Raw genomic sequence first — 24113 nt, forward strand, 5'->3', positions numbered from 1 at the left:
TTCAATTTCCCGTTGCATTAATTCAACACGCTTGTTCTTTTTTCTGTCGTCTCAGAAACATGCATTTGAACCAATCAGAGCTAACTATCCATGCTGATCACATGTCAGTATATCAGCCAATTGAACGACAACTGTATTCCAGGCAGGGTGGTTTGCATGTGTACATCGACGAGAGTCGGCTGTCTCGTCGGACTCAGAGACAGTGGTATGAAAAAGTATCTGAACCTCTTGGAATTTCTCACATTTCTGCATAAAATCACCGTCAAATGTGACCTGATCTTTGTCAAAATCACACAGATGTAAAAAAGTGTCTGCTTTAACTAAAACCACCCAAACATTTATAGGTTTTCAGATTTTAATGAGGATAGCATGCATACAATGACAGAAAGGGGAAAAATAAGTAAGTCAACCCTCTGCCTAAGGAGACTTAAACAGCAATTGAAACCCATTTTTACCATACAATGTAAGTCAGGTGTGTAACCAATCACTGATGAGTGTTTAAAGCTGCCCTGCCCACTATAAAACACACACTTGGTAAAGATTGTCTTGGTTTTAAATTGATTTTTTTCGTGGTGCCCGGTCGGATTAAAAAAAAAAAAAAAACATAAACAGGCCGATACCGATATTAGTCAAATTTCCAATTTTCGGCACCAATGGTCTGTATCTCTACCTGTAACCATTCAGATAAAGTTTGGAAATTGAACAAACAATTAACAAAGGCAAGGGCAGAGTCAAAGTATTTCAAAGTATTCCCATTGTGTTTCAAAAGCGCCTTTCAAGACACTCAAGAACAATTTAAAACAGAACTGACCAAAGCTACAAATAGAATACACAAAAACAAAATCAGTGTAAATCAAAGTAACAGGGAAGAAGTCATACTGCAGAAGAAAACATGATCAAGCTGGATATGATCATTTGATCGGATATGTTTTGAAAAACGAGAAAGAATTTATATGGTTGGTTTTAAGGAACTATACAGCTAGGTGCCAATGCCAACATTCAGAAGTAAAATAGCAAAAAGCAGTGAGTTGTGGAACATTATCAACATAAAGACATGTAACGCAATTCATTCAATAAAAACATATATTTATATATAGTGTATATTGGCTAGTTGTGAAGAACCTGCAAACTCATTTTAACAACTGAATAAGGATATTGAAAAGCTTTTCCCGCTGTAAATGTCTGGCAGGAGTTACAATATTTTGTCACACACTGCAATTGAAAGCTTTTTCCCCATTGTGGCTTTTTGCGGGTGTTACTAAATTCCCCTTCTGAGAGAATCTTTTACCGCAAAGTGAGCAGTCAAAAGGTTTCTCTACAATGTGTGTTTTTGCGCGTCTATATAAAGAGCCCTTATGACCGAATCTAGTAAACTGAGCAGGTAAAAGAATTTTCTCTAGTGTGTGTAACCATGTGTCTTGTCACGTCATACTTCCAACAAAATCTTTTCTCAGAAAATGAGCAGGCGAAAGACTTCTCTTCAGCGTGTGTTCTTGTGTGTCTCTTTAAAGTGTCCTTCTGATAAAATCTGTTATGACAACCTGAGCACGCGAAAGGCTTCTCTCCAGTGTGTTTTTCTAAATTTCCCTTCTCGGTTAATCTTTTACCACAACATGTGCAGCCAAAGGGCTTTTCTGCAATGTGTGTACACTTATGCACTTCTAAGTTAGTCTTCTGAGAAAATTCTTTGTTGCAAAGTGACGGGCAAAACTTTTTGTCTTTGTTGCTCTGCCATCTTTGCAGAATTCGGGCGAAAGCGTTCGCATTGACTTCTGTCTTTATAATGAATGAGGAAAGGGGGAAGTGACGAATGCCACACATTTGTAGTTTTTTTTGTGAGGCAGGGTTCCTGCCACCCTCCTCAAATTTAATTAGTGTTTATGGAAGCGATACAGACCCCCTCAAGATTTAAAAGAGGTGTCATTCAACTAGTTGTCAGTCGACATATCACTACAAATATTATGAAAATATTTTATACAAGTTACCTAGTGTTCCTTTAAAATCTTTTTCATAATAATATTACCTTATTTAATTTGGACCGTTTTGGGGTTCCGTACAGAAAGACATGCAAAGTAATTCATTCAGTTAAAAAATAAAAATCTAGAATACTGTGATTGAGTTGTAGAAAAAAAACGGGAAGTGAAAAATCATTTCAACGACTGACTCAGGATATTGAAATGCTTTTCTACCGTAAATGTGTGACAAGAATTAGAAGTTTGTAAAACACTGCAATTCAAAGGGTTTGATTGAATTTATTGTCGTTGTAATCATCATCAAAATCATTGACAGTTTCAGAGTGTGGAATTTTTACTCGAAGGAAAGATGACGACAGACAAGGAAGACGGAAAAAGCAGATGCTTATCAAAACCCGTCCCCCATTAGCCCGGGATGCACAAACGGCATATTGTGTATCAGTCCAGTCATAATTTTCACATTTCGTTCAAAAGTCATTGATTGCCATGGATTTTCACATATTGTCAATTCGAGTGGGTTCATTGTATCAGTTGATGTCCAAGTAGGTGTAGGGAGGGAAGGCCGGGGGTGCAATGGAGGCTCGCGTCTGTTGTATCCGTTTCAGAAGATTAGTCATCATCCTCCCTTGCCCGGTTTGCTCGAGCGAGCCTCTCATGATCACGGAGGTCCGTGTTGATTTTTGTGACCATTTGAGCGGCGGCATCATTTAGTGCTGCTTGTTCCTTCGTCACCTGTGACAATTTGTCGCCGATGTGATGAGCAACCTCCAACATCTCGTTGAGTTGATTCTTTATCCTCATCGAGAATCGGCAAACCCAGAGGGCACCAAAAAGCAACAGGAAGGCAAGAGCCATCAGAGAGCCGAAGATGAAGAGGTCCTCGACGTCCTCAATCTGGAGCGACGTTAAGCATAATGGCCTCCATTTTCCCCAGGCATCCTCCACATGACCAGACGTGAAGGTGTTGGCTGGACATGGGCATTGGTTAGGTGTAGGCCTCATCGTAGAAAATATTTTATGCAGCGAACTCAATGCCCAATCTACAAGTTCCATTTTGTAGCAGTTGAAACACGGCACTCTCGTTGCAATGGCAGCTCAGTAATGCGATTTTGCTGAAGGGCATATCCTAAGAGCAAGTTTTATGTCTTATTCTCTAACCCTGACATTTAATCATCCTTTGCTGTGAGAACATCTTATCTGTGATGTGTGTGCGTTCTGTAGTTATGACGGGTTCTCCCCACTGTGGCTTGTTGCGTGTGATACTAAATGTCTCATCTGAGTGAATCTTTGATGACAAAGTGAGCAGTCAAAAAGTTTCTCTCCAGTGTGTGTTCTTGCGTGTTTAAAGTTCTGTTCTCTGTGAATCTTTGATGACAAACTGAGCAATCAAAAAGTTTCTCTCCAGTGTGTGTTCTTGCGTGTTTAAAGTTCTGTTCTCTGTGAATCTTTGATGACAAACTGAGCAGGCAAAAAGTTTCTCTCCAGTCTGTGTTCTTGCGTGTCTGCTTAAAGTTCCCTTCTGACAGAATCTTTGATAACAAACTCAGCAGGCAAATGGCTCTTCTCCGGTGTGTATACGCATGTGCCTTTCTAAATAAATCTTCTGAGAAAATCTTTTGTCGCAAATTATGCAGGGAAAACGCTTCTCTCCAGTGTGGGTTCTTGTGTGTTTGTTCAAATTTCTCTTTCCGGCGAATCTTTTACCACAAAATGTGCAGACAAAAGGCTTTTCCCCAGTGTGTGTATGCTTATGATTTTCTAAATGAGCCTTCTCAGAAAATCTTTTGTCACAAAGTGTGCAGGCAAAACGCTTCTCTCCAGTGTGAGTGCGTATGTGTACGCTTAAATTTTTTTTCTGGGAGAATCTTTTACCACAAACTGTGCAGAGAAAAGGCCTTTCTCCAGTGTGTGTACACCTATGCATCTCCAAAAGACTCTTTCGAGAAAATCTTTTGTTGCAAAGTGTGCAGGCGAAGGGCTTCTCTCCAGTGTGCGTTCTTGCGTGTCTGTTTAAAGTTCCCTTATCTGTGAATCTTCGACCACAAACTGAGCAGAGGAAAGGCTTCTCTCCAGTGTGTGTTTTCGTGTGTCTATTTAAATTTGCCTTCACGGAGAATCTTTTACCACAATATGTGCAGACAAAAGGCTTTTCTCGGGTGTGTGTACGCATATGCTGTTCTAAATGACTCTTCTGAGAACAACTTTTGTCACAAACTGTGCAGAGATAAGGTTTACAAAACGCATCACTATTCAATGATGACTTGTTTGAGGATTTCAAAGCATTTTGGTCAAAGTCATTCTCCTCCTCATCAGTGTTAAAGTCAGAAGAGTGTGGGGTCAAGTCGTCACTGTCCGAAAGCGGACCTAGTAGGCTGTCAGGTTGCGGTCGTCTCTCTTCTTTTGTTGAAAGGTGCTGAAATGAGCTGCCACTTGAATGTTTCGCTGCTCGGCTCTCACCGCTTGGACTTTCATCATCTTCGCTTTTCACACCGACAGTCACTGCAAAGATTTTATCTTCCTGTTCTTCTTTTTTAATGTAGGGGGACTCTGGCTCCGCCTCCTGTTCGATGTACAGCATCTCCGACTCCTCCTGTTTAACGTGGTTGTGATCGCACATTCCTGAGTGAATATCTTCTTCAGTCACGTCTATGGTACACCGGATGAAAAAAATTATAATCACATGACTTTATCAAGTCAACATCTTGCCATGATTTTCATGTTGAACATTTTTACCGACATGAAGAAGACTTTTGCTGGAGATAAAGTAAATACAATTTATTAGGTAAACCCATCTTTAATCGAGTCTTTCACTGCCATTGATGATGATAGAATTGTTCACTCATCGGCTGCCATTGGTGGCTGTAGATGTTAAGCCTGAACGATATATCGTTTAAACATCGCCATTGCGATGTGCGCATGCGCAATAGACCCTACCCACGTGACGTCACAACTCCGCTCTCCTGAATGGTACCGCCCACTTGTCCGTCAAAACATAGTGTTTACCTGTTACGGCTACGTACATTCCTCCTATTTACGGCGTGTTTTTCTGCTCCTTAACATTAATAATCAAAATGGTGAAGGCGTGTGTGGCTGTTGGTTGCACTAACAGAGAAGATGGAAGCAGAGACTTGAAGTTTTACCGTATTCCGAGGGATCCAAAGAGGAGAGCGAAATGGACGGCTGCAATTCGACGTGAAAACTGGGCACCAACAAATCACCACAGACTATGTAGTAGTCATTTTATATCCGGTAAGATGCATTTAAGATATACTTAGAGGGTTTTGGGCTGACAAATAACCACAATTAAGATCATTGCGAGGCTAATCGCCGACAACATACGACGTAGTACGACATAGTTTCAAATTCAAGATGTTTGTGACTTCCCTTTCTTCCACCATCGTTATTTTTTGAATAATATTTAGCTGGTACCAAGTGAAAGAAACTGGCCTCGTCTACGGGGCTGACAAATAACCACAATTAAGATCATTGCGAGGCTAATCACCGACAACATACGACGTAGTACGACATAGTTTCAAATTCAAGATGTTTGTGACTTCCCTTTCTTCCACCATCGTTATTTTTTTAATAATATTTAGCTGGTACCAAGTGAAAGAAACTGGCCTCGTCTACGGGGCTGACAAATAACCACAATTAAGATCATTGCTAGGCTAATCGCCGACAACATACACGTATGTATGTAGTGAGAGTGCTATCGCTAAACCATATAAACATTAAAAGCCTTAACTCCATTGACAAACGACATGAAATACATTAGACTTGACAGTGGATGTTAGCAATAACAAAAGATTTTGAATTGAAAATTTCGTAACTCACCTTTCCAAGCACAAGATAGATTCCTGCTGAATTTTCGTGGACGAGGACCTGTTTCACCCAACCAGCAACGAAGTATTTATAAGCCTCCAAGCTCTTGAAGTTTTTCAAATTTTCGTGAGAATAGGCTGATTTTGTGTGGACAAGATAATTGTAAATATCTGCGTAGCAGATGTCAGGCAGACAGGGCGAAGACAGTGGGCCGAAAAACATCGATTTGGGCATCAAATATGGATCTGGCGACTGTATAGAACGAAGCTTTTCCACATAACGCCTTTTATGCAACGCATCCAGTGAGTTTACGGCATCAGAAAGCACCGGGTCTTCCATGAAATGCATTTTAAATTCCTCGATCACTTGAAAACAATGCTAATACAGAGACAAAATGACGGACAAGTGGGCGGAACCACGCAGCGAGCACGTGGTTTTGTGACGTCGGTGGGTAGGGTATATAGTCCAATCGCAAGGATGTGCGAGTTTTTTTTATTTTATATGTATATATAAATATTAGGTCTGTCAAATTATCGTTTTAACGAGCGGTAATTAATTTTTTAAATTAATCACGTTAAAATATTTGACGCAATTAACGCACATGCCCCGCTCAAACAGATTAAATCCACTTAAATCCACTTGTTACTTGTGTTTGTGTTTTGTCGCCCTCTGCTGGCGCTTGGGTGCTACTGATTTTATGGGTTGAAAACACCATGAGCATTGTGTAATTATTGACATCAACAATGGCGAGCTACTAGTTTATTTTTTGTTTGAAAATTTTACAATTTTTATTAAAACGAAAACATTAAGAGGGGTTTAATTATAAAATGTCTATAACTTGTAATAACATTTATCTTTTAAGAACTACAAGTCTTTCTATCCATGGATCGCTTTAACAGAATGTTAATGTTAATGCCATCTTGTTTATTGTTATAATAAACAAATACAGTACTTATGTATAGTATGTTGAATGTATATGTCCGTCTTGTGTCTTATCGTTCCATTCCAACAATAATTTACAGAAAAATATAGCATATTTTATTGATGGTTTGAATTGCGATTAATTACGATTAATTTCGAATAAAAATGTTAATCGTTTGACAGCCCTAATAAGTATATATATGTATCTTTTTTTTTTTTAATCTACAAACTTTTGTTTTTGGGAAGGAGAGAGGCTGTATGGCTCTTTCCCTCCAGCTCAGCAGTCATCGGCCCCTCCCCTACTCCTTGCTACAGTGGAGTGGAGGGAGGAGGGGTCGAACAGCAGAGCGGAGGGAGGACGGGCCATTCTCGAACTGAAAGGAAGTGATTGAAGACTCCCGAAAAGAAACGCAACATCGGAAATTTGGAAGTATTTTGGCTATTGACAAGATGATAAGGAACAAAAAACAGCCCTGTCGACAGTGCCTCGCTGTGGTTGCTTCAACAAGATGTAAGACGTCGAACACGTTCGACCATTTGAAACGCCAAGCATCTATGCATTCCTGGTATGAGCTCCCCATCAGAGAAGCTTTTGAGTACTAGAAACTGCAATTTCAGGAGAAATTACTCTGGGTCAGGAGAAATTACTCTGGGTCTTTGCTGTGTGACTATACAGATCTTTGCCCCGCCCAGTGCTATCAATAGAAGGGACAAACATGCCCGTCAATGGCATTAAACAAAGTAAATGCCATTAGAAATGAATGGGAAATTTGGACTTCCGTGGCAGTCAATGGCAGCGCCACCCATAAGCGTCAATGGAATCGGGGACATTTGGGGGACACGTCCTACTGCCATTGAAAATGAATGGGAAAAAATTTGGACGGTCATGGCCGTTAATGGCATTGACTTACATAGGCGCCAATGGAATCCAACTACATTATCATCAATAGAATGGACAAACATGCCTGTCAATTGCATTAAACAAAATGCCATTAGAAATGTATGGGAAATTTATAAGTCCATGGCCGTCAATGGCAGCACCCTTATTAGGCATCAATGGAATCAGGGAAGTCTGGTGGACACGTCCTACTGATATCTGGTCATTTCCTGTTGATTTGGGGAATTATATATATATATAAATCGCAATATTGCAAACCCCCCAAAAATCCCAACAATAGTTTTTTTCCAATATCGTTCAGGCCTACTTTAAATTGTCCCTAGGTATGAGTGTGTGCACGAATGGTTTGTTCATCTCCTTGTGCCTTACGATTGGCTGGCAACTGATTCAGGGTGTAACCCGACTACTGCCCTAGAATTGGCTCCAGCACCCCCGTGAGGGTAAGTGGCTAGGAGAATGAACGAATAATTATGAAGGAATTCTTTACTATTCAAACTAAGAACTATTTTCTCCAACAGAAGGTACAGATGCTCTTTGGACGAATGATGGTTCATTTATTTAATTTTTTTCTCTCGTCAGAATTGAATGATTTTTTTGTATTTCTTTGGCTTCATGTGGTTATGTAATGGGCGATTGTACAGTATTATTATAACAATGGTCAACTTTGTGCTCAGGAAAAAAGAAATACCATTGTTTAAAAAAAAAATCCAACAAAAATGTAAGCAATTACTCATAATGTTACTCATTAATTGAGTATTCTTTTCACCAAATACTTTTTAACTTGTACCTGAGTACATTTTTTGGACGACTGCTTTTACTTGAGTAATATTATTTTGTAGTAACGCTACTCCTACTTGCTCTACCCATCTCTGGTGAGGGAGGGCTACTTTTCTCAATGTATGAGCACACCGGCAAATAAATATATCATTTGGTAATGCATTGACAGCATCCACAAAGACGGTTTAATTGCTCCATCCATTTTGAGTTCAATTATTCACTAAATACTGTATAGACCCTACTCACCTACGTCACAAAATGACGTGTCGCTGTATCCGGCCGCCATATTGTCCGTCATTTTTAAGCCCTATTCTCAATGGTTTCAATTAGTCGTGCAATTTATAGAGCAATTCATGGAAGCCCCGGTGTTATCTGACGCTGTAAACTCATTGGATGCGTTGCATAAAAGGCGTTATGTGGAAAAGCTTCAGTTTATCCATTCGCCAGATCCATATTTGATGCCCAAATCGATGTTTTTCGACCCGCTGTCTTCGCCGTCTCTGCCTGACATCTGATACCCTGATATTTACAACTATCTTGTCCACACAAAACCAGCCTATTCTCAAGAAAGTTTGAAAAACTTTAAGAGCTTGGAGGCTTATAAATACTTCGTTGCTGGTTGGGTGAAACAGGTCCTCGTCCACGAAAATTCGGCAGGAATCTATCTTGTGCTCGGGAAGGTGAGTTACGAAATTTTCAATTCAAAATCTTTTGTTCTTGCTAACATCCACTGTCAAGTCTAATGTATTTCATGTCATTTGTCAATGGAGCTAGGGCTTTTAATACTCATATGGTTTAGCGATAGCACTCTCACTACATACATATATAATATGTAATAAATATGAAGTGTGATTGCACTACTCCAGATTGTCCCTAGTTGAATTTATTTTTTGGCTTTTGACCTCAATAGACCCTACCCACTGACGTCACAAAATCACGTGCTCGCTGTATGGTTCCGCCCCCTTGTCCGTCATTTTGTGTCTGTATTATCAATGGTCTCAATTGATCGAGCAATTTATAATGCATTTCATGGAAGACTCGGTGCTTTCGGATGCCGTAAACTCACTTGATGCGTTGCATAAAAGGCGTTATGTGGAAAAGCTTCAGTTTATCCATTCGCCAGATCCATATTTGATGCCTAAATCGATGTTTTTCGACCCGCTGTCTCCGCCGTATTTGCCTGACATCTGCTAGCTACCCTGATATGTACAACTATCTTGTCCACACAAAATCAGCCTATTCTCACGAAAATTTGAAAAAGCTTGGAGGCTTATAAATACTTCGTTGCTGGTTGTTGTGAAACAGGTCCTCGTCCACGAAAATTCGGCAGGAATCTATCTTGTGCTTGGAAAGGTGAGTTACGAAATTTTCAATTCAAAATCTTTTGTTATTGCTAACATCCACTGTCAAGTCTAATGTATTTCATGTCGTTTGTCAATGGAGTTAGGGCTTTTAATGTTTATATGGTTTAGCGATAGCACTCTCACTACATACATACGTGTATGTTGTCGGCGATTAGCCTAGCAATGATCTTAATTGTGGTTGTCAGCCCAAAACCCTCTAAATATATATTAAATGCATCTTACCAGATATAAAATGACTACTACATAATCTGTGGTAATCGTTTGGAGCCCAGTTTTCTCGTCGAATTGCAGCAGTCCATCTCACTCTCCTCTCCGAGTCTCTCGGAATACGGTAGAACTTCAAGTCTATCTGTCTATCTTCTCTGTTATTGCAACCGACCGCCACTCACGCCTTCACCATTTTATTAATGTTAACGAGCAGAAAAACACGCCATAATAGGAGGAATTTACGTAGCGGTAATGCGTCAACACGACGAGTTGACGGACAATATGGCGCGGGGGCATGGTTGTGACGTCATGTGAGTAGGGTCTACACACATGCGTAATATATGGCCGGTCAATGGAGCCACATGCGAAATAGTGTAGCACAACCACTTTGTTTCTTGTTCCTTTGAATCATTTGAGATTCGTAACGTTTTTTTTTTTTTTTTTGGCACGAGTGGTAGACATAATTCAAACTGTCAAAGTTGGCACAGCCTTATAGGGAATGGGACGTACTGCGTCATTGTTTGGACGCGCCTCCATGCTGATAATATGCTTTACTTCCGGTCCGCCAAACTCAACAGGGATTGTAATGTGTGGTAGTGCTAAGCTAATTCCTTCGGTGTATTATAAAGAAATTATGGGTGTGTATTGTTGTGTTACCGGGTGCAACAGCTTCTCCTACGATAAAAAAAAGGGCGAGGAAAACTGGACTCACTTTTCACCGCTTTCCTGCATGGAGGACCAAATATCAGATCACGAAGGCACGACGGATGGCTGGGGCGCAGCGGTTCGTCGGAAAAGCATTTCTCTTGATCATATTTCTGCTGGAATGAGAGTGTGTTCCCCTCATCTCTACTCTTGTAAATTGAACGATTTATCCGTTTTGGTTTCAATACGTCTTTTTTTTTTTTTTTAACCATTGTGTAAATCTGCCTCGGTAGCAATGCTAACCTACTACTCCTCCTCACCTACCTGTTGTGTTCCTAGGAAAACCTGCATATGAAATGCTGACAACACATCCCGATTGGTCACCATATCTCTTCTTGGGTTATTCTGAGGTCAAGCGCACCACATCGGAGCGTTATGAGAGGCTGGAAAGGCGAAGAGTGCACGCTGAAACTTCTGTTTGCTGTGCTCTTACAAACACGAGCCCAAGTGTTGTTGTGAAAAGTCAATAAAATATGAATACCAAAACATGACTTGAACAACTTCTTGACAAACTGTAACTGCTTGTTGTTTACTTCAGGTCTTCATAATAAACAGGTGTAATACTTACAAAGTCAGGTGACTTAATTTTGTTATTCTATTTGGAATAGAATTGACCATTTTTGGACAGTGTTGTAGACAAGAACTGGGACTGATAAGTTGCAATAGATTTATTTCAAGTATTTGCAACTTCTCCAATACAATATTTGAGCTGACAGTTTAAAATCTTTAAATTAGTGCAAACAAGGCCAAATATTATAGAATTATAAGTAATATATACAAATACAAGATTACAATAAACGTGTCTTTGTCAAAGCAGTTTCAAAAACTACTGGCCTTGGGTAAATTGCCAGACAGAATAAATATGTGGTTTAAAGTTCTTGCATTTCCATTTTAAGTATTGCAAGTACTAGTCTCCAACACAGTATTTGAACTGACCGTTTAAAATCCTTTTAGTACAAAATGGCCCACACTCTGGCAGGGGGCAGCAAATATTATAATACATAATATAATACATTATAAAAAGCTATATACTATATAAATACAAGATCACAACAAAACCTGTATTTTTCAAAGCAGTTAAAAAACATTCAGTGGCCTTAGGTAAATAAAGGTGTATAAATATGTACTTTACAGTTCTTGCATTTCTATTTTAGGTATTGCAACTTTTCCAACACTATTTGAATTGACAGTCTAAAGTCTACATTAGTGCAAACAAGAATATTTTAAATTATAAATAATAAAAGAATATATAAATTCAACATTACAATGAAACGTGTCTTTGTCAAAGTGGTTTAAAAAAACAAAACAAAACAAAAAACACTTCACTGGCCTTAGTTAAATAGCCAGGCAGAATAAATACGTGCATTAAAGTTCTTGCATTTTCACAAGTTAAAAGCCCGCAGTTTATCGACAAGAAGGGCAGACCCAGATGGCGTCTGCTGCAGGGGCTTGTTTGAGTCCGACACAGGACAAATGGAACCACTCCATTGAACAAATTTTCTTTGTCAAATGATCCAAGAAGAGAGATGGTGACCAATCGGGATGTGTTGTCAGCAGGTTTACCTAGGAACACAACAGGTAGGTGAGTCGTAGTAGGCGAGCATTGCTACCGAGGCAGATTAACACAACGGTCTAAAAAACAAAAACGTATTGAAGCCAAAAGTGGATAAATTGTTCAACTTACAAGAGTAGAGATGACAGGAACACACTCTCATTCCAGCAGAAATATGATCATAAGAAATGATTTTCCGACGAACCGCTGCAATCCAGCCATCCGTCGTACCTTCGTGATCTGATATTTGGTCCCCCATGCAGGAAAACGGTGAAAAGTGAGTCCAGTTTTCCTCGCCCTTTTTTTTTTGTCGTGGGTGGGCGACGCTGTTGCACCCGGTAACACAACAATACACACCCATAATTTATTTCTAATACACCGAAGGAATTAGCTTAGCACTACCACACGTTACAATCCCCGTTGAGTTTGGCGGACAGGAAGTAAAGCATATTATCAGCATGGAGGTGCGTCCAAACAATGACGTAGTACGTCCCATTCCCTATTTTACTGTGTGTACAGAGCCGTGGCGACCCGGACGAAGACTGGAAACTGGTCTCGTGATTGGCTGATGATACCACGGAAGCAAAACAGTCTTTTAAAATGTATATGTCTCTGCTAAACCGTTGAGATCCGTTTTAGAAGCATTTACCAAAAAAAACGTGTTTCTTGCATGTCCATTTAAATGTTATGGCCATTTCATCAAGAATTGATGTGGAAATCATCCAGTGTACACCTTTAAAACAAGTGATCGAGGGCGACTCAAACGCATCGCGTGCCTTGGCTAGCGAGCTAAGCTAAACAAAACTTAAGTAATGCACGCCTGGGGAACTTCTACATCAAGCCAAACGACTTTCACGAAGCTTTAAGTTGGGCCTTTTTAGTGCACTGAATTCTTATTTGGATACTTACCCGATGAGAATGCTTTGGAGGAGCTCGTTTGGTTAAGAGAACACGAAAGAACTGCAAGTAGTGTGGCGAGTGTACACGGAAGTTGCGTCAAGTGAACCGGAAGTAGAAACCTTCAGGCGCTGACACGTCAGTGTAAAATGTTGAAGCGTTCTGAACTAAAACTTCTTCACATTTCTTGAATACATAAATAATTCAAAAAACACTGTAAATATATCCGAATTGTCGTCAGCCATTAACAACTCGATTTTGAAGGCTCAGAACTTTGACCATAAATGTATACGCAGGAGTGAAAGTGGTTAGAATGTATTGCCGGATTATTATTTGGGAGGGGGTTCAAAACTTCAAACCTCCAAAAACAACAGAAATGCAAAAAAATAAACTGTTTTTGGCAGTTATACCTATTAAACACAAAAGGTTTTACACATGCATTAGGCAACTACATTACATTTACTGTAACAAGGAACACACGAGAAATTGATTTCCGTCCAAAATTGTATTTTTTCGAATAATCTGCAAAATAACAGTATACAAAAACCATAGTGACCCAAACCTGCATGTCCTCATTTTTATCTTCCCTCATTTGCTCGTATCTAAATGCAAAACCTCAATTTTGATTACTTAATAACATAGGACGTACATTAAAACTAACAATATTGTAAACATTTATTTATATGATTTTTTTTAAAAAGAAAAAAGTATCATACATTAACAAAAATAAATACAAATGATTTACATAATGCACAGTGAAACGGAATATATTTTGAAGATAATGCAAACATTGACTTTTATATTATAGGGAAATAACTAAGTAGCCTAATATAGGTAAATGAACAAAAATAAGTCCAAAGTGCACATTAACTATATTGAGAAATGTATCACATTTCAGAAAAGCATTTCTCAACCTCAATGCAGTAAATAATGTTGCTTAAAACCATATTGTGTTCTACAGTGTATCACAACAGTGCGTACACCAATCTCATATCTGCATATATTTAAGTATATTTTTTCATGGGACAACAGTGACGAAATGACACTTTGACACAATGAAAACTAGTCTGTGTGCAGCTTATAGAGTTTATTCTTCCCTCAAAATAACTCAAAATCTAGCCAATAATATCTGAATCCCTGGCAACAAAAGCGAGTACACCCCATTGAAAAAACGTACATCCCTAAATGTCCAAATTGAGTACTACTTTTCATTTTCCCTCCAAAATGTCAATTGACTTGTTACAGGAGTGCTGTCAGCATTGCTGCAGAGATTGAAAATGTGGGGGGTCAGCCTGTTAGTGCTCAGACCATTCGCCGCACTCTACATCAAATTGGTGTGCATGGCTATCACTCCAGGAGGAAGCCTCTTCTGAATACAGTACACAAGAAAGTCCTCAAACAATTTGCTGAAAACATGTCAACAAAGCACATGGGTGACTGGAACCATATCCTATAGTCTGCTGAGATGGGCGGGCTTTCTTGTAGTTGTAGTACCTGTAGTTTTTTTGTGTGCCAGGGTTCCTGCGAACCTCCTCAAATTTAATTACGGTTTGTGAAAACGATACAGACCCACTCAAGATTTAAAAGAGGTGTCATTCAACTAGTTGTCAGTCGACATATCATGAAATTATTCATTACCCAGTGTGGCTTGTTGCGTGCGACACCAAATGGCTCTTCTGAGTGAATTTTTGATGACAAACTGAGCAGGCAAAAGGTTTCTCTCCAGTGTGAGTTCTTGCGTGTCCCTTTAAAGTTCCCTTATCTGTGAATCTTTTGCCACAAACTGAGCAGGGGAAAGGTTTCTCTCCAGTGTGCGTTCTTGTGTGTCTGTTTAAAGTTCCCTTATCTCTGAATCTTTTACCACAAACTGAGCAGGGGAAAGGCTTCTCTCCAGTGTGCATTTTTGCGTGTATGCTTAAAGTTCCCTTCTGACAGAATCTTTGATGACAAACTGAGCAGGCAAATGGCTTTTCTCCAATGTGTGTTTTTGCGTGTCTGTTTAAAGTTCCCTTCTCTGTGAATCTTTTACCACAAACTGTGAGCAGGGGAAAGGCTTCCCTCCGGTGTGAGTTCTTGTGTGTCGGGTTAAATTTCTCTTTTCGGTGAATCTTTTACAACAAAATGTGCAGACAAAAGGTTTCTCTCCAGTGTGGTATTTCGCGTGTCTGTTTAAAGTTCCCTTATCTGTGAATCTTTTACCACAAACTGAGCAGGGGAAAGGCTTCTCTCCAGTGTGCGTTCTTGCGTGTCTGCTTAAAGTTCCCTTCTGACAGAATCTTTGATGACAAACTGAGCAGGCAAATGGCTTTTCTCCAGTGTGTGTTTTCGCGTGTCTGTTTAAAGTTCCCTTCTCTGTGAATCTTTTACCACAAACTGAGCAGGGGAAAGGCTTCCCTCCAGTGTGAGTTGCAGCGTGTTGGGTTAAATTTCTCTTTTCGGTGAATCTTTTACAACAAAATGTGCAGACAAAAGGCTTCTCTCCAGTGTGGTATTTCGCGTGTCTGATTAAATTTCCCTTATCTGTGAATCTTTTACCACAAACTAAGCAGGGGAAAGGCTTCTCTCCAGTGTGTGTTTTCACGTGTCTCTTTAAATTTGTCTTCACGCTGAATCTTCTACCACAATATGTGCAGACAAAAGGCTTTTCTCCGGTGTGTGTAAGCATATGCTGTTCTAAATGAGTCTTCTGAGAACAACGTTTGTCACAAAGGGAGCAGGGAAAAGCTTTCCTCGCCGCGCCTTTTTGACTGTCTTTTTTCAATGATGACTTGTTTGAGGATTTCAAAGCATTTTGGTCAAAGTCATCCTCCTCCTCATCTGTGTTAAAGTCAGAAGAATGTGATGTTAGGTCGTCGCTGTCTGAAAGCGGAGCTAATAGGCCGTCCGGTTGCGATTGTCCCTCTCCTTTTGTTGTCAGGTGTTGAAATGAGCTGCCGCTCGAATGTTTCGCTGCTCCGCTCTCTTCGCTTGCACCTTCATCTTCTTCACTCTTTACACTGACAGTCTTTGAAAACTTGGAGATTTTATCTTCCTGTTCTTCTTCTTTAATGTAGGGTGTCTCTGGCTCCTCCTCCTGTTTAACGTGGGTGTGATCGCACATTCTAGGGTATATATCTTCTTCAGTCACGTCTGTGGTACACTGGATAAAAAAAATAAAGATACACGATAATATCGGTCACCGATAATTATCGGCCAATAATGGCAATTATGACGTCACACAGATAATCCAGATAATAAAAAAATTCAAACGATAATGCATTCCGATAATTATATACTTGATTTAGCTTCCAAATGTGCGCAACCGAAGAATTCAGCACGCCGCCTCCTCAACCCCTCCCCTCTCTGAAGCCCCTGAGGGAGGAGGGGTAGAGGAGGCGGAGTTACAAGACAAGAAGTAGTTGAATATTATGGCGGCTGTTACTAAAAAAAACGACGCTCTCGCCATCTGCAAAACATGTACCGTAGAAGTTCCACGAGGCAGAAAGAGTCCTCATTCAAAACCACTAACCCAGCAGCAAGATTTTTGGAACGAATATGAGGTTGCTGCTCGCGGGAATGCTAAGGCTATTGTAAACACAAGCTAAACTACGGGGCTTTTGACAATACAGAGTCGGGCTGTTTGGGAATGCAGCCCAAGGCGGGTGGTAAATTCGCATCTAAGGCTAAACACCGGCACGACTGGAAACCGATAGTCGGCAAGTAGCCGTCTTCCGACGAAGCCCGCCGCTCTGGCCGGGCCAAGCCCGGTTCCCCGGCTTCGGGACCTCCGGCGAACACCCCAGTTTCTCGAGCGTTCCCCCACGGCATGCGAGCAGAGCCAGGACCTGAATACGCTGCGGCGAACCGGCCGGGGCGGGCGGATTATCCGGTACGAACGTAGCTGCCGCCGCCGCCGACACAAGACACGTTTTTTTTTGTTTTGTTTTTTTAACCTAAATGACCCGAGAACCAAAGCCCTGGATAAAAAAAATAATGCAGTTTATACGTCCACCATTCTTCATGAAAAAGTGATGTCCAGTAAGCAAGCTTATCATGACGGCACAGTGGTTAGATGATAATTTAAAAATGGAGAAAACGAAGTCAGCCATGCATTCAGTATGTAAAATGACGAGCGGTCAGATGACTTTGTAACGCTGCCTTTATTTTCGGCTTAACAAAACTCAGGCACAAAACAACACGCACGCGGATGCAAGCTCCAACTCCGTCCAAATAGTACTGCCGTGCATCAGTTTAGCTGCTGTAAAGCAAATGTCGTGAAAGCCGCAAATGTAAACAAAGCGCTGCAGAATGGGTACATGACATCTCGCTCTTTTGAGTTAATCATTTTCACAGTCTGCAACAAAGCATATAACATTAGCAATCACTTTTCAAATTATTTAACTTATTTCTCTGACCAATTACAGTCACAGTAGATAATCAAATTCTTAAATCAACATTCTGTAGCCACAAATATTATTCAAAACCTTTCCTTTTTCCAAGTTTTTTTTTTTTTTTAGGATTAAGTATAATAATGTATTGCTTAAAACATGGCTGTTAAGATTATTTTCAGCTCGCTATTTTTCTTCCAAGAAATCTGAGAGAAATACACTTGAAGCGATGGCAGATAATTTTACTTATTGCCAATAGATTTACACTTAAAACTGACTAGTTTTAAGGAGGTGTTTTTTGCAGTGTATTAATGTTATATATGCTAGGAATGGCTTACTTTTAAAGGCTTTTTTGTGCAACTTAGGTATTTACTCTGTAAGTAATTGTTGCCAAAAGTTTATCATTACACAATGTCAGACAATCTGTCATTTAGATCAGACATGTCCAAAGTCCGGCCCGGGGGCCAAATGCGGCCCGTGGACAAATTTTATACGGCCCCCAGCCTCTGTCATAAAATCAATAACATCTGGCCCGCACACAGACTTAATAAATTTGTCAGCGATACTGCAACCAGCATATAATGTAGTTTACACATGAAATGCTACTCCTCATTTACCCACTAAAAGGCAGCAGCACTTTAACCCGAATGATAGTTCATTTATTTAATTTCTTTCTCTGGATGGAATTCAATGATTTTTTTGGGGGGGGGGTATTTCTTTAGCTTAATGTGGTTATGTAATGGGTGAATGTACAGTATTATAATAGCAACAGTTTATATAGATAACGTTGAGCTCAGGAAAAAAAATACCATTGTTTAAAAAAAAATTTTTTTTTTTTAATCCAACAAAAACATAAGCAGTTACTCACAATGTTACTCATAGGCGGAGTTTGACTTTTGGAGCAGGAGGGGCACAACATGTTGATGACCCCGAAACGCAGTGTCAGCAACAAAATTAAGTTACAATATTTATAATAATAAGTTGACAATGAGCGTTTTTTTGTTTCCCATCATTCTTGAGGGGAATTCTAAATCAGGCTGCTTAGACAATACTTTTCGCCAAGATCGTCATCCATTGAATATGGTACGGCCGCCGGTGTCATGCCAATGTAGTTACCCCAGTCGAAAATTGTATCCCCTGGGCGGAGCCATATAGAGGTAGATTTGTGTCTTTATTGTACAATAAAAAAAAAGTTGCTTCAATTAAAAAAAAAGTTGCTTCAATCAAAATATACATTTTCAATTAAAAAAAGTCGCTTCAATCAAAAAAAAAAATGAATGCAAAAATAAATTTGAAACTAGGGCTGCAGCTACCGAATATTTTAGTAATCGAGTAATCGACTGAAAATTCTATCGATTAATCGAGTAATCGGATAAAACAAATATATTTTTAGGTGAAGAGCAATTATAAATATACATGAGAAAACAAGACATTTCATCTACTCTTGAACCATTTTCAGTCAATCAATGTCTTTATTTTCGATGTATATTGTTGAAAACAGACAACAATTGCATCTCAGATGTAACTAGAATTTAAAAAAAGACAAATTCACTGCTTTCACTCAAAAAACCTTTAGATCTTATTAAAAAATATATATATTTATACCTAAAAATGCCATTACGCTTGATAACACACATCACTTAAAAGTTAGGATTTTTTCCCACCTGTTTCAATTGAATTTCTATTTGTGTCAAGCCATTTTTAAGTTCTAGTTAAGTTTTACGCTACTCTAAACTGTAAGTCCTGATAGGATTTTGTGTTTTTGCAGTGTTCAAGATAAATGTATGATACAGGCTGTATTGGAGCACATTAGGGACCAGTGCTACTTGGTGTTTTATCCAGCAATGACTACTAAGCTAAAATTGATAGTTAGCATTATTGAGTTTTTATTTTACACCCTTATCACTCCACAAAGCTATGTTATGTTAAAGCCTGTATGTAAGACACGTTAGCCACGCATCGAAAGTGGTCATAATTAAGTGACGTCAGCGCGTTGTCCCGCATTAAAAGTAGTCCGAGCGAAACGTGATGCCTAGAGCTGTCAAAATAAACGATTACTCGAGGTGAATAAAATTACTCGGATCAGTTTTTAAACTCGAGTTACTCGAGTTGCTCGAGTATTCGTTTCAGCTCTATTTGAAACTCAAAAAAATATGCATGTGAAAGCTGTTTTTCTCGGAAGATTGGAGTCAAGTTTTATTCGATTGAAGCAACTTTTTTTGATTAAAGTAATTATGATGTGTTTGGGCTAAATTTTGGCTAGGACGATTTTGTCTTTATTAAAAATTAAGTTGTTTTAAAAAATTTATATTTTCAAAAAGATAATCACTTCAATCAAAAAAAAAAAAATTTCAATCATAGATTACGTTTTTAAATATGAAAAAATTGCATTTGAACACTTTTTCATTGAAAAGGTTTTCTTTGATTGAACCAATCCTTTTTGTGTTTAGGCCACATTATGGGTAGGGCATTTCTGTCAAAATCATTCAATCCCCAAAGAAGTTGCTTCAATCAAAAAAATTATTTTCAATCAAAGAAAAAAAATCTTTTATAAAATAAAATTACCTTTCCCAAATGTTTTTTTTCTGGGGGGGGGGGGGGGGGGGGGGGGGGGGGGATTATATGCAAAGCAAATGACCATCTAAGGTGCTAGTCACATAATCTGTTCGAAAAATAATGTTAACCAATTATAAAGATTTTTTTTATTCATTTCATTCATTATTGTTGCAGTTTTATTGCTTTACAACTAGGAAAGTCAATTTCATGCGATGACACATTTCGGCCACCAGGTGGGGCCCGCCACCGCCCCCCCTTAAAATCCGTTTATGAACTCACTAATGGCGTACCGCACGCAGGCTATTTTTAGACCGTGACGTCGCATCGTAAAGCGGAAGTAAAGCCGATGTGGGACATTATAGACCCGCCCTCGCATAGACCCAACGTAAAAAGTGCTACTTTTCGCCGGTAATCTTTCAAAAACTAACATGCCGATCACGCATTGCTTTTTTGGAACTTGTAGAAACGACTCTAGACATTACGACCATGAAGGATGTTTTCTTCATACGTTCCCGGAAACCAAAAACTCGGGAGGAAAAAATGTGAAAACCGAATCAACTTGCGCGGACTTTAACACCAGCTCGGCGAATCCATTCACGTTTCATATGCAGTAAACATTATGTTGGGTTGGCATGGTCTTTCAGAGGACAAAGAGGTTAGCCATTTTTATATTTTTACTTTTTTTTTTTTGCATAACGTTGTGCCGTACTGCTTCTGTCTGACAATGAATGACCTGAAAAAAATTACAATGGTATCTGACTGCCACTGTTACCGTTTCTGTTATATATATATATATATATATATATATAAAACCATTTTAGTAAGGGGGAAGTGTAAATAAATTATAGGATTAAGATGTGTTATCAATGAAAAAATAAAAGTGTTCGTTGGCTGTCACTGAGTAGCATTTGCGATCGCTACACAAAGCTAACTAAATTACCCCCAAGAACGGTAAGAGACGTAGGACAACCAGAGGATATATAAGAAAGACAGGGCTGATGGTAAAGGATAGCTTGTTGAAACCGGAGAATGTCATTGTCAGTCGCGTGGATTAAAAAAAAAAAAAAAAGCTAAAGCTATGCTTACGTCGGCTCGTTTTTTTCGTCTTTTTCAGCCTTCGACACTAAAGCCATCTCTTTAACTGAACATTTTTATGTTCTTCCACATCTATGCCAGTCAATTTGGCACCAGGCACATCATTTTTGGAGAGAATTGGTAGGTTTAGCGCTGTAAACATCTCCTTCGTACACGATTTCCATTCATTTCCTAATAGGGACAAACAGTGGCTTGTCCTAGCTTTGTCCCAGCTTAGCAACAGTAGCTAATGCCATGAATACTATTGAGCGGAAGTACCGTGTTACTTGCGGTACGCCATTGAGTATTCTTTTCACCAAATACTTTTTTTACTTGTACTTGGGAACATTTTTTGGACGACTACTTTTACTTTTACCTGAGTATTATTTTGTAGTAACGCTACTCGAGTAAAATTTTTGGCTACTCTACCCACCTCTGGCAAGGGAGGGTTACTTTTCTCAATGCACAACCACTTCGTTTCTTGTCCTTTTGAATCATTTAAGATTGGTAACGTTTTTTTTTTTGTGTGTGTTTTTTTTGCCCGAGTGGTAGTCATAATTCAAACTGTCAAAGTTGGCGCAGCCTTATTTTTAAGCTTGAGAACGATAAACCGATACGACCAGATATCCGGTTTTCCAGGTGAGAGATACAGATGTATCGATAGTAAAGTTACCATTCGACAGTGATTAGCCACTAAATATTCAGTGAACCGATAGTAGAGATAGAATTCGGCTATCGCGAGCACAAGAATCGGCTTCTAATGCCTAGTTCAATGCACTGCTAAATATGATAATTTAGCTTTTACTTCACATGCTGCTCTTTCAGTGAATGACACAAGTGCGCGCCATTCACCACACAGCGCACACTTAGATCGAGACCGCACACATGATATAATATGGACAAGCACTACTCACAGTCGTGGTTGCCACAAGTTACTTCCCATGCATTTCGGCAGAACCACTACTAGTCGCCGTCATTACCCGATCGTCACGGGCGTGTCATAACAACGCGAGAGTTAACGAAACCACTGTAACACAAGCTGCGTAGCGTTTTCTTCACAGCCCAAAACGAAAACGAAACTAGTAGTGGCAACGAAGCAACATGCTAAAACAATGGACAATGTGATCACCGACGGCAGCAACGTGCTGTGATTGATTTTCAACGCACCCAGGAAAACAAAAGTCAGACTTTGAAGTAATGAAGGCAGCCAGATCTGTTCGCATGGGACAGAGCTTGTGTGAAGTGTGGAGCGGTACAGAAATTGTGAGTTTTAACCCTGAAAAATAACCCACTACAATGCTGGAAAGGGCGGCATATTGTTTCCACGAAACGCAGTCTGCTTAAACATGAACATGTGGATTAGTTGATCTTCCTCAAGAAAAATCTGCCCTTCAAAAAAGATATGGACAGTCATTAGCAATAAAAAATGAGGAAGCACAGGCATAAGTGAATGACTTTGCTGTGTAATAGGTTAAAGTAATGATTATTGACCTGTCTAAAATGCCATGTTTTTATTCCCCCAATTATACCAGTCGTAAAGCATAATTTATTATTTATTTATGATAAAACTAGCAGGTTTAATTATTTTTTTCAAGAGCTGCTGCATATAATTAATTTTTTTTGTTTGTAAGATGTTTACATTGAAAGTTTGCACTTAAATTACTTACCTCTTGTGTTAAAAACACCATGAAATACAGTAATTGAATTACTGCACTTTATTGTTGTCTGTCACTGGAGTTTTATTTTATTATCAATCCCATCCAACAAAATGACGGTCATATAGTAAGCCTTATTTATTTTCTCATTAAAAAAATAAATAAATAAATAAAACGTAACATTGGTATGAAATTTTGTTAATTTTGCTATTAAAAAATGTGGTCTTTTTATATTTTTAAAATACTGTACGAACACACACAACAAATGTTTACTATCGTATCGTTTTCACTCTGTATCGAACCGTATCGTTCTTAAACTGTATCGAATCGTATCGAATCGCTCGGCCTTAGAAATGTATCATTTTTTAATCGAATCGTAACCTGTGTATCTAGATACATATCGAATCGGCTTCATGCCAGAGATTCCCAACCCTACTTATTTTACGGCGCGACCCGGACGAAAACTGGTCTCGCGATTGGCTGATGATGACCACGGAAGCAAAACAGGCTTTTAAAATGGAAATATCTCTGCTTAACCGTTGAGATCGATTTTAGAAGCATTTACAAAAAACGTGTTTCTTGCATGTAGATTTAAATAATATAGCCATTTCAGGAACAGTTGAAATCTTACATTGTACACTTTTAAAACAAGTGAGCGAAGACGACTAAAACGCATCCTGTGCCTTGGCTAGCGAGCTAAGCTAAACAAAACTTAAGTAATGCACTCCTGGGGAGCTTCGACATCATGCCAAATGACTTTCACGAAGCTTTAAGTTGGGACTTTTTAATGCACTGAATTCTTATTTGGATACTTACCCGATGAGAATGCTTTGGAGGAGCTCGTTTGGTTAAGAGAACACGAAAGAACTGCAAGTAGTGTGGCGAGGGTACACGGACGTTGGGTCAAGTGAACCGGAAGTAGAAACCTTCAGGTGCTGACACGTCAGTGTAAAATGTTGAAGCGTTCTGAACTAAAACTACGATTTTGAAGGCTCAGAACTTTGTCCATATATGTATACGCAGTAGTGAAAGGGGCTAGAATGTATTGCCGGATTATTATTTGGGAGGGGGTTCAAAGCTTCAAACCTCCAAAAACAACAGAAATGCAAAAAAAAAAAAAAAAACTGCTTTTGGCAGTTATACCTATGAAACACAAAAGGTTTTACACATGCATTAGGCTACTGCATTACATTTACTGTAACAAGGAACACAAGAGAAATTGATTTTCGTCCAAAATTGTATTTTTTCGAATAATCTGCAAAATAACAGTAAACAAAAACCATACAGTAACCCAAACCTCCACATCCTAATTTTTATTTTCCCTCATTTGCTCGCATCTAAATGC

At 39.2% G+C, this 24113-nt stretch overlaps 2 protein-coding genes across 2 annotated transcripts; both read right to left on the bottom strand.

Annotated features, from left to right (window-relative positions):
- Nucleotides 1-1822: 1822 nt before the first annotated feature.
- On the bottom strand, nt 1823-13204 carry LOC130917144 (gastrula zinc finger protein XlCGF8.2DB-like). The gene is made up of 2 exons (XM_057838281.1): nt 13129-13204; nt 1823-4619 (listed from the first exon to the last, which is right to left on the bottom strand). The coding sequence occupies exon 2, from the start codon at nt 4588-4590 to the stop codon at nt 3517-3519; it is 1074 nt and encodes a 357-aa protein (XP_057694264.1). The 5' UTR covers nt 4591-4619; nt 13129-13204; the 3' UTR covers nt 1823-3516.
- A 680-nt stretch (nt 13205-13884) lies between these two features.
- Nucleotides 13885-23656, bottom strand: LOC130921449 (gastrula zinc finger protein XlCGF8.2DB-like). Its single transcript, XM_057845367.1, has 2 exons — nt 23585-23656; nt 13885-16255 (listed from the first exon to the last, which is right to left on the bottom strand). The coding sequence occupies exon 2, from the start codon at nt 16214-16216 to the stop codon at nt 15116-15118; it is 1101 nt and encodes a 366-aa protein (XP_057701350.1). The 5' UTR covers nt 16217-16255; nt 23585-23656; the 3' UTR covers nt 13885-15115.
- Between the last annotated feature and the right edge of the window lie 457 nt (nt 23657-24113).

The sequence above is a fragment of the Corythoichthys intestinalis genome, chromosome 1, assembly GCF_030265065.1.
Source record: "Corythoichthys intestinalis isolate RoL2023-P3 chromosome 1, ASM3026506v1, whole genome shotgun sequence".
Taxonomy (NCBI): Eukaryota; Metazoa; Chordata; class Actinopteri; order Syngnathiformes; family Syngnathidae; genus Corythoichthys; species Corythoichthys intestinalis.